The sequence below is a fragment of the Talpa occidentalis genome, unplaced genomic scaffold (assembly GCF_014898055.3).
Source record: "Talpa occidentalis isolate TD23 unplaced genomic scaffold, MPIMG_talOcc4v2.1 talOcc4.9, whole genome shotgun sequence".
Taxonomy (NCBI): domain Eukaryota; kingdom Metazoa; phylum Chordata; class Mammalia; order Eulipotyphla; family Talpidae; genus Talpa; species Talpa occidentalis.
In genome coordinates, this window is record NW_023605305.1 from 25,854,736 (window position 1) to 25,865,160 (window position 10,425).

A 10,425-nucleotide genomic window follows, 5' to 3' on the forward strand; every position below is an offset into this window, starting at 1 on the left:
CCCCCAGTCCATAAAGGCACTGGGGCTGAGAACATAACCGGTACAGAGTCTTCTTCTAGATCAACTCTGCTTGTGTGTTGAATCCAATGTCCTGATCTTTTTTGAAATTTGTCATCTATTCCTTATACCCTTTATTTTTTTTAAAAGAATTATTTATTTATGCTGGGGTACAGGCCAGAGGTGTGGGGGTGAGAGGATCCACCAGAGACAGAGCGGGGAACAGAACAGGCAGACTGACCGAAATACACTGCTGAGGGGAGCAGCGGGCGAGCCAGGAGAGGTCTGCTGCACCATGTGTGTTGCTCCCTGGTCCGGGATCGAACTCGAGCTGCAGTGGCTGCAGATTGTTTCATAGGTTGAGTCTTAACTTCTGTGCCACCAGGGAGGCCATTTTACCCTTTAATTAAAAGTGACAGTTAAGAGTTCCGGCTCCTGACCCAGACCTCCATTCTCACGGGTCCACTTTCTGCTCTCCCACTTCCCTTGATCCCCCTCATCAAGTTTTCATGCACACATTCCCTGAAACTGACCTCGTCAAGGTCACCATGGACTTCCAAATCCAGAGGTAGTTGTCAGTCTTCATCTTCCCAGAGCTAATCATCAGCTTTTGACCCAGAAGGACATAATCTTCTTGTTCCTGAAACACTTTCTTCATTTGAACTCAAGGGCACAGCTCTCTTTTTGAAGTGACAATGAACAGCTTTTCACATGTCTTTTTTGCCTTCTAGATGTGAATTGTCTGTTCACACATGCTACCCTTTTATTAATTAGGTTTTTAATTGTTGAATTGTATGAGTTTTTTTTTTTTTTTTAATATTGTTTCTTTCTAATTCTTTTTTTTTAACATTATTTATTTTTATTTATTTATACAAGCACTGGGTACAGTCAGAAGCGCGGGAGGGTGAGAGAATCACCAGAGCCAGAGCAGGGAGCAGAGCAGGCAGAGGGACCGAAGTACACTGCTGAGGGGAGCAGCGGGCGGCAGGAGAGGTCTGCGCGCCATGTGGGACCCTCCTCCGGTGGCCGGGGAGCAGCCGGGGATCGAACCGGCGCCGCAGAGGCTGCGGGCAGCTTCGCAACCCAGCGCTCAACTGCTGCGCCACCGGGGAGGCCCCCGAATTGTATGAGTTTTTTGTAAATCTTGGATATTTATCCCTTATCAGTTATATGTTATATAAATATTTTCTCCCATTCAATAGAGTATCTATTTGATCATCTTGTATTTTCTTTCATGTAAGGAAGCTTTTTAACTTGAGGCAATCCCAGTTGTTTGTTTTGTTTTTAATTCCCTTGCTGTAGGTATTGAGTCACCAAAAATATCTTTATTTTTGATATCATGGAACAGATCACCAATGTTTTCTTCTATGTATTTTATTATTTCAGGTCTTATATCTAAATCTTCAATGCATCTGGAGTATATTTTTGTGTGTGGTGTTAGCGAGTAATCCAACTTCATTCTTTCATATGGGTCTTTCCAATTTTCCCAGCACAGTTTATTAAAGAGACTATCTTTTCCCCATTGTGGTCAGTGCTGCTTTATTGATTAGGTGCTGGTGTGTACATGGTTTTATTTCAGGACATTCGATTCTGTTCCATTGGTCCATGTACCTTTTTTTGTGCCAATACTATATTATTTTTAATACTGTTGCTTTAGAGTAAAGCTTGAAGTCAGCTCACGTGATACCTCCTTTTCTCTCCTTTTTTCTCAAGTTGGGGCCTTTTGTGAATCCATATCAATTTCAATGTCTTTATTCAGTTTCTTCAAAAAACATTGCTGGTATTTTGGTGAGTATTGTGTTAAATTTATATGCCATTTTAGGTAAAGGAGTCTTTTTGATCACATTGAGTCTTCTTACCATGAATATGGGATGTTCTTCCATCGCCTGATGTTGCTACCAAGTCTTCTAGTGACATCCTGTAGCTCCTGTTCAGGTCTTTTAACCTCCTTTATGAGGATGATTCCCAAGTGTCTAATTTCTTTTGAAGTGATTATAAATGGGGTAATTTCTTAATTTCTTTTGCTTCTTGTTTGTATATAAAAGCTATGGATTTTTGTATGTCAACAATAACATTTTTTGATCACCTGCCATGTGCCAGTCCCCTTACATGTGGGAAGATTCTAGGTGAGATGAGTGAAGCTCAGAGCAGTAGAAAATTGTCTAAAACCAAACATCTAGGGGTCGATGGGGTAGGTAGTTGGATCATAGTAGTTGGATCATAATTATTTATTCAATTCATCAAATATTTGTTTAGCACCAATTTGTGCCAGGTGTTGTTTCAGGACCACACAATAGACAATTTCCTAACTCTAAGGGAGCTCACATCCTACTAGGAACAAAAACACACGAAATGAAATGCATATAGATTAAGAGGTGCCATAGGAAAACAAGGGAATAAAGAGTGATAAGGAAATTTCTCTGAGGTAGGATGGTTGGGAATGTCTTTGGGAAGTGGCTTTCGAGCAACAATCTGGATGAAGGGAGGGGGTGAGCCATAGAAACAATGGGTGACAAGCAAAGACCCTGAAGCAGGCAATCTTTAGCATGTTTGGGTGATAGCAAGGAAACGTGTCTGTCAGGGAAGCATAGTGAAGGGCAGAGTTTAAGACTTTGGATTTTACCCTGAATTAACTGGTAAGTCATTCGTTTTGAGCAGACCTCACTTAGATTTTTATTTGAGTTAGATTTTAATAGGATGTCTCTATTTGCTGTGTGGAAGAACAGATACAGAGAGATCAGTTTGGAGATCTCTCTTGGTCAGGCTGTGGTACCCAGTTATTTGATCAAATGTCAGTCTAGATGTCGCTGTGACAATAATTTGTTTAAGATGTGATGAGAATTTATCATTAGTAGACTTCAAGTGAATGACATGTATGAATTTCATCCAATCAGTTGAAGGCCTTAAGAGCAAAACCTAAGGCTTCCAGAAGAACAAAGTCTGCCTCAAGATTGCAGCATAGAAGTCCTGCTAAGTGTCCTACCTGTTAGCTTGTTCTACAATTTCAGACTCAAACTGCAATATCACCTCTTATCTGAATTTCCAGCCTGCCAACATACCGTGCAGATTTCAGATTTGCCAACCCCAACAACAAATAAGCAAATTCCTCAAAATAAATATAGATAAGGGTCCTCCCTGGTGGCACTAGGGGTTAAGATGTAACCTATGAAGCTATCCGTAGCCTCTGCAGCACGAGTTAGATCCCCAGCTGGCCAGGGAGCAATCCACATGGCACAGCAGACCTCTCCTGACTCACCTGCTGCTCCCCTCAGCAATGTACTTTGGTCAATCTGCCTGTTCTGTTCCCCACTCTGAATCGAGTGAATCCTCTCACCTCACCCCCCTCCCCCATGCCTCTGGCCTGTACCCCAGATCTTGTATGCATAAACAAATAGATCTTTTAAAATTTTAAAAATAAATAAATATAGATACGATGATAACATAAAATGGATGGATGGATGGATGGATGGATGGATGGATGGATGGATGGATGGATATTTACCCTGTTCTTTCTATTTCTCTGGAGAATCCTGATGATTACAAGGCTGTTGCATGTATCCACGAAAACAATGGTCAATGATGATAGCTTGGACCTTGGGGGTAGCAATAGTGATGTTGAGACATAGAGTCTCATAAGATTTCAAAGGTAAGTCAACTGAATTTGCTAATGAATTTAATGTGGCAAATGAAAGAGAGGTATTGAGGATGACTCCCAGATTTTTGGCCTGAACGACTGCGTGAGCACTAGTACCAGCAACTGTTAAGGGAGAAGATGAGAAGGTAGATAAGAGTCCGGAACACAGGTGGGAGGTCAGGCTAGGGAGTCAACAGGATGCTGAGGGCACTGAATTCCTTGAGACTGGATAAGATCACCAATGGGTAACCATAGACAGAAGAAAGCAGTCCAAGCCCGAGTCCTGGAGCCCCTGAGGCATTCTAAGAGCTAAAGAAAGCCAAGGAAAAACCAACAAAAGAAACTGAGAAAATGAGGCAAGGCAATGAGGTTGTGAGAAAACCTGGACAGCATGTGTCCTAGAAGTCAAGTGAAGAAATTAGTTTATTCCGGGCCTCCCTGGTGGTACAAGGGTTAAGACGCAACCTATGAAGCTATCTGCTGCCACTGCAGCACAAGTTTGATTCCCAGCAAGGGAGCAACCCACATGGTGAGGCAGACCTCTCCTGACATGCCCACTGCTCCCCCCAGCAGTGTACTTTTGTCAATCTGCCTGTTCTGTTCCTCTGTCTCTGGTGAATCCTCTCATCCCCCGCACCTCTAGCCTGTACCCCAGCTCTTGTATGCATAAATAAACAAATCTTTGAAGAAAAAAAAAGAAATTAGTCTATCCCAACAAAGATGGGATGGTCAACTGTAACAAGGGCTACTGGGAAAAGGGTCAATTTTGGGGCAGGGAGAGTCCTGGGCTGTGGGGTGCTATGGATAGGCACTGGGCAGGGAATACATTGTGGAGAGGAGAGCAGCCCAAATACACGTGGGCCAACAGTCACCCACACTGCTCTCCATGTTCGAGGCTTCCACCCAGAAACCAGAGTCCAGATTGGCTTGACAGTTATTTTCCGTGTCCTTAAAGCAGGAAGTGACCTTAAAATGTCCACATTTTGATGCCACCCCAGCTGAGTGGGGGTGGCAACAAGGATTTGCACCTATGTCGAGTTGGTTTTGATGGATGGGGGGTCATTCACGAAGAGATTAGGAGGAGCTGGGTGGAAATATGGAGTTGAATCATGTCAGGCAGATAAAGAAGCCACACCTTGTTCCCAGGGGAAGAATTATACTTTATGGACACCCACTGGAGGGACAAGAAGGTAGAGGAGAGCAAGAGATCATGGCCACAGGGGTCTCCAAATCCTATGGGTGTGCTTCTTATTTCTTGTAGCACCAATGGGACTGAGCTAGCGCTGGTGGGGAAAGACCTCATGACACCCCCACAGCTGTATACTGGTCACCTTTTACAAATGACAACCTGAGGTCACAGAGGTGGGTCACTCTCCCAAAGCCATATAGTTGGTCAAGCCCAGTTCTGGAAAGAAAAGAGATGGCACAGCACTGGGGTTTAGATGCCACAAGTCTAAGGTCACCGCTCTTCCAGGTATAGGTTCAGAGATGGGGCTTGTTGGGGGCCTTTGAGGAGAAGATCTTAGAGGAGAGGCAGGAAAAGCACCCACTGCCTGGCCCCCACAGGACAGGTCTACACTGGGGAAAGGTAGAGTCAGGGGCTCCTCTGAGACAGGATTGTTTGGTGGTGTCCTCACAGTGGCTACTATGAGGTTGTTCATTATTTTCTCCAATTACTGATAAAGAAACATAGGGTAGGAGAAGTAAAGTAATGTACCCAAGATCACGCAGCTGAGAAGCTGGAATCTGGGTTTGAACCCAGATCTTACCTCTGAAATCTTGTTCCTTCTTCTATAATTCCATACATCGAGCAGAGGCAAGAATCCCAAGATAAAAATTTTTCTCCCTTCTTAGTGGCACAGAGCCTCGTTGGGCTTTGGATTACTCATCCATAAAATAGAGCCACCATCACATCTATCCTATAGGACCAGATGGACAGAAGCCCATGAAACAGCATCACATGTCACACGCAGTGCATGTCCAACAAACGAGAGCTGTTATTATGATGATCCTTTTCTTTGCAGGCAAAGTAGTACGTAAGAGTCCATTAATGTCTTCATACTCTAAAGAATAAAGGCTGAAGTCTGGATTCAAAGCAAGACATAAAAAATATCAAAGTTCATTCAAGCTTTTTTCCATTTCAATGCAAGATAAGAAACGGGGAGGTGGGCATTTGGGCAAGTGGAATGCATCTGCAAAAGCGTGATGTGGGATTAGGCAAGTGCCAGTGGGGTTGGTCCTGGGAGCTCAATGGCATTAGATTTTAGCCACGGGTTGAGAGTCGGCCCAATGTACTTAGATGGGCTGTCTGGGCTTCAGTTCAGTGTTATGCGTAAGGTGCTTACCACTTGCCATGCTCCATGCCCAAAATAGCCAAGCCCTGGCACAGGCATTTTTTATGGCTACCTGGTGATAACACTCTGTGGATTTTGCCCTCTTCTGCCTGACCCAACCTTCAACCATGGAGGTGGCGGGTTGTGCATTGCCTAAAAGGCAACTGTGAGCTTAGGTCTCCATTATGGCCTGAGTTACCCAGGTGGTGAGGGTGCGCTTGGGCAGCCCTGGCTCCATCCCTCTCATAACAACCACCCACAGAGGGCTCCATCACATGCCCATTTAATGGAAAAGGAAACTGAGCCCAGCAGAGTTGATGTGACTTGACAGGGATTTGAACCCAAGGCAATCTGTCTCCAAAGCCAATGTTCTTTCCTCTATGCTTCGTTTGGCTTCTAGAAGACTGACAGTTGAGATGGGTATGATGGATCAAACATGGCCTGAGGGTGCCCAGGCGAGCAAAGGCAGGTTGACGGCCTGGGCAGGGACTGTTCAATAGGATGTTCCTTGAATAGAAGAGGGGATGGAACAGGTAGTGGGGAAAGACATGGGTTTAGGGACATGCGGAGTGCTGGGGTGAGATTTGTATCTGCCCTGGGCCAGCCTGTGTTTCACCCAGAGAGATTCATGTGCTGACACGGGTCCAAAGGGCTGAGTTTCTGCTGTCATTGACTCTCGCGGTGCCCATGGGTAAGACGCTTTACCTCTAAAGCCTCACTTTCCCCATCTGTAAAATGGTCTTCCCCTCATTCCACTCAAGTGGCGTCTTGGGGAGTGAAGGAAGGGCCCTCCCTCAGAGCCTGCACACTGCAGGTGCTCCACAATCTATCAATGTTCCCACGTGCTCTGAGCCTCCCTGCCCTGCCCCCCAAACTCCTCTGGGAATTGGGCTCTGGGCTTGTCAGAGAGCCAACCTGTGTCAGCCCCACCCCAGCCGGACAGTTAATGAGTGACAGGGTCCCGGAGCCAGGCTATAAGGAGCCGCTGGCCAGAGGGGCTGGTGGGAGCAGGTAGTCGGCAGGGGAGGGACACAGAGAAAGCGAAATGGGTGGCAGCTCGGTGTCAGGGCTCCTGTCCAGGGTGGCTGTGGTCGTCCTGGTGCTGCTGCCCAGCACACAGTCAGTCTACATCCAGGTGAGTCCCTCTGGCCAGCCTGCCCCTAGCCTGGATGTCCCCACAGCGGGAGACTGGGATGGAAAGGGGACGTTAGGGCCTTCATGGGAAACAGGAGCACACGAGGCCCAGGGCTGAGCCCACACTCACTCACCGCTTGGAACCAAGACAGCTGGTGGGTGGGGGCAGCTGGAATGCTGATGGTGATGATGATGGTGACGATAATAAAATGCTGTTATTCAGCATTGCTCTCAAAGGTCGGTCCTGGTCAGAGGTCAGAGTGTGGAACGAAACATGGCCCCTGCCCTGGAGAAGCCCAGCTCGGGGGGGGGGGACCCCTTCGAAGCTCCCACTGCTGTACTTTCCTCTGTGGAGGGATGGAGTGAGGATGGTCACCAGAAAAATTGTCCCTGGCGAGTGACTCTTGACCTGACATTCCGTCACGAGCGGGAAGAGGCAGGCTGCTGCAGGCGGAGGGCATGGCGGATGCAAAGGCTCAGGGAGAAGACGGCAGGGGCTCCAGGGATCCTTTCTGGTGCCTATGAAGCGGGAAGGTGTCTACCTGGGATGTGGCAGGATGCCACAGTGGTCCTGGGTGTCACATTCCTGACTCTGGGCCTCCTTAAGAACGGGAGGGATGCTAGGCAGCCGGCCTCTCCCTGCAGTCCTGGTCTTCAAGTCCGGCCAGCTTCAGGGTGGCCACATTTTGTCATATCAGCTCAGAGATCTCCCTGGAGGCAAAGTGGGTGCCCTGGGTACCAGGCACCTAGGAGGAAGGATGCAGAATCATCTCCATTTGTGAAATGAGGCTCAGAGGGAGCGAGACAGGCAGCTGGTTAGGAAGGTCTGGGATCTGAACCAAGGATCTGTAGGTCTCCCTCCAGAGCCTATGCCTTGAAGCGCTGCTCCATAGCCTGGGCAACCTCATCTTCCAGTCCCTGGGCTCAGCGCTGCAGTGGGTGTGAAGTGTCAGGCGCCACCTCCCACTCCCAGTCTGTCCTTCCAGTGCAGCCTGGACTTGCCGTGAGCACAGGAAAGGCTCTGCTGTGTGTGGACCCTGGTCTCCTGGCAGGGCCCACCCCCCTAGAAAGGATTGATGTCTTCATGTTTCTTTTCCCTCTGGTCCCCAGTACCAAGGTTTCCAGGTCCAGCTGGAATCAGTGAAGAAGCTGAGTAGCCTGGAGGAGAAGTCAGTGCCCAGTCCCCGCCTGCAGGCCCAGAGCGTCCTCCCCTATGTGTGCCACCATCCGGCCCTGCCGCTGGACCTCCAGCCCATCTGCAGCTCCCAGGAAGCAGGCAGCATCTTCCAGGCCTTGAGTGAGTGCCCTGCCCCCGTGGTACATCCTGCCTATCGTCCTGTCTCTCCACTGCGTCACGCGGGTCCTATTAAGCATCCAAAGGCCCAGAACAGGGAGATTCAAGAAACCCAGCCCCTGGGTCCTGGTTTGGGCACTGAGTGCTCAGCAGGCTGGGAACCCCCTCAGTCCCAGGCACCTGGGGCCAGCTGCTCATGCTGCTTCCCAGACTCCCTAGCTGGGAGGGAAGGGAGCCCTGAGGCAGAGGCCCCTCGAGCATGTCACAACACAGTGAGACGGGGAAAGCCCGGCAGGGACAGGGAGATGGCTCACACCTGGGTGGCATACAGGATCCGAAAGGCCTGCGAGAGGGGAGCGACAGGGAGGGATGAAACATCTGGCCAAGAGAAGGCAGCCACTAGCTAGCGTTTATTGAGCAGCTACTAAGGGCCAGGCCCTGTGTCAGTCCCTTTGCCTGCATCTGTCCTCACAACCCGATCAGGCTGATCCCCTCATTCTACAGACAAGAAAACTCAGAGAGTAAAAGTGACTTTCCAGGCACCGCTAGAAAGAGGGGACCTGGGGCCTCCACCCAAGCCACTCACTCAGCCTCTAAAGTCTCTTGTTTGCAATCTGTGAGAAAGACACCAGGGCCTTCCTCAGGCCCTTGCTTGGCAGGCGTTTCCTGGCTGCCCGGACAGCAGCCCCCTGGACCACAGATGTTTCAAGTTCAGGTTCATCTGACCACTTTCTCCCCTACCCAGGGGACATCGCTAACGACGACTGCGAGCTGTGTGTGAATGTCGCCTGTACCGGTTGCCTCTGAGATGGTCGTGCGCGCCCTGGGCCCACTATGGACACCTTGCCTCCCTCCCCAGTCCGCTGCCTTCACAGCCCCCACCCCACGCAAGCTCCGCCAGGACTCCTGGCCACCAAGGTCATCAGCATCCTTTCCCGCAGAGCCGCTGGGTCCGCCACAAAGCAACTGGACACACAGATGTAGAAGAGTTTGGCCCCCAGGGCAGGCCTGTTGCTGAATAAAGTTTCTGTACTGACATAGTCAGGAGCCCTTTTGTTCATCCCCAGCAGCCATGGGCGGAACTTCTTGGGGAGCTGGGTGGGTTGAGGAGCAGGGTTGGACGAAGACTAAGGTGAGGAGTTGATTTGTTAAGTCCCTTTTGCTCTAGGAGGGGGCGAAGGTCTGAGTGGAAATGAGGCGCCAGAGAGCACAGCCCTAAGAAGCCACAGGGCAACTCTGACCATTCGACCCTGAGCCAAGCTCAAAGCCCAGCTGAGCTGCCCAGTCAGAGCCTCTGTGCTGAGGGCTAGGGAGGCGAGGGAGGAGCGCCCTCCAGGAGGTGGGACGGGGAGCAGGAAGCACAGGGCACCCCACCCTAGGCCCACAATCAAAGCGGAATCTCCCCAGGGCTCCCAAGAAGTTGGCCCTTGGCCTCCTCCCTTGCCTTCCTGAGCTCCTCCCTTCTTGGGTTCCCCGGGGCCTGGTGGCCAGGACCTGTGGCCCCTTCCTCTCACTCTCCATCTCAGCGGCCCTGAGGACTATTAGAAATGGTTAGAGCCAACCATTGTGCAGTTGCTGTGCCCTGGGCGCCGTTCTAACCCTGTGCACGTGTGAGCTCACACGAACCCTCACCACAGCCCGACAGGCAGATGCTGTGTGTCACCCTCTCCGGGCACCAGCAAGGAGAACCAGGCAGAGAGAACCAGAGTCACAGGCTCAGCAAAGTGGCAAAGCAGGCGTCTTCCCGGAAGGCTGAGCCAGTCTGTGTGCTCTGGGCTGCCGTGTTACTACCTGCCCGTGAGCCCGGCTGAGGCTGGTGACACCTACAGAGGGCCCCATGCGGCCCATCGCTCTTACAGTGGCCTTCAGTGCCCTCAGTCAAGGCCCGGGGCTGTGCTGGTATTCCCGGGAATTCCGGAGGCTGGGCTCCTCCCCAGCCTCTGCCCTAAGCAGCCCGAAGGAGAAGAGCTGGGAGCAAAGGGCCTTTTAAACTCGGCTCATGCAGGACTGAGGCCATGGTGAATCCACCAGAC

General features: G+C 50.1%; 1 protein-coding gene across 1 annotated transcript; it reads left to right on the forward strand.

Moving 5' to 3' along the window:
* The first annotated feature begins 7,009 nt into the window (after positions 1-7,009).
* On the forward strand, positions 7,010-9,226 carry GUCA2B (guanylate cyclase activator 2B). Its single transcript, XM_037498808.2, has 3 exons — positions 7,010-7,099; positions 8,209-8,395; positions 9,138-9,226. Exons 1-3 carry the CDS (start codon positions 7,010-7,012, stop codon positions 9,197-9,199), a joined length of 339 nt encoding a protein of 112 aa, XP_037354705.1. The 3' UTR covers positions 9,200-9,226.
* The last annotated feature ends 1,199 nt before the right edge of the window (positions 9,227-10,425 follow it).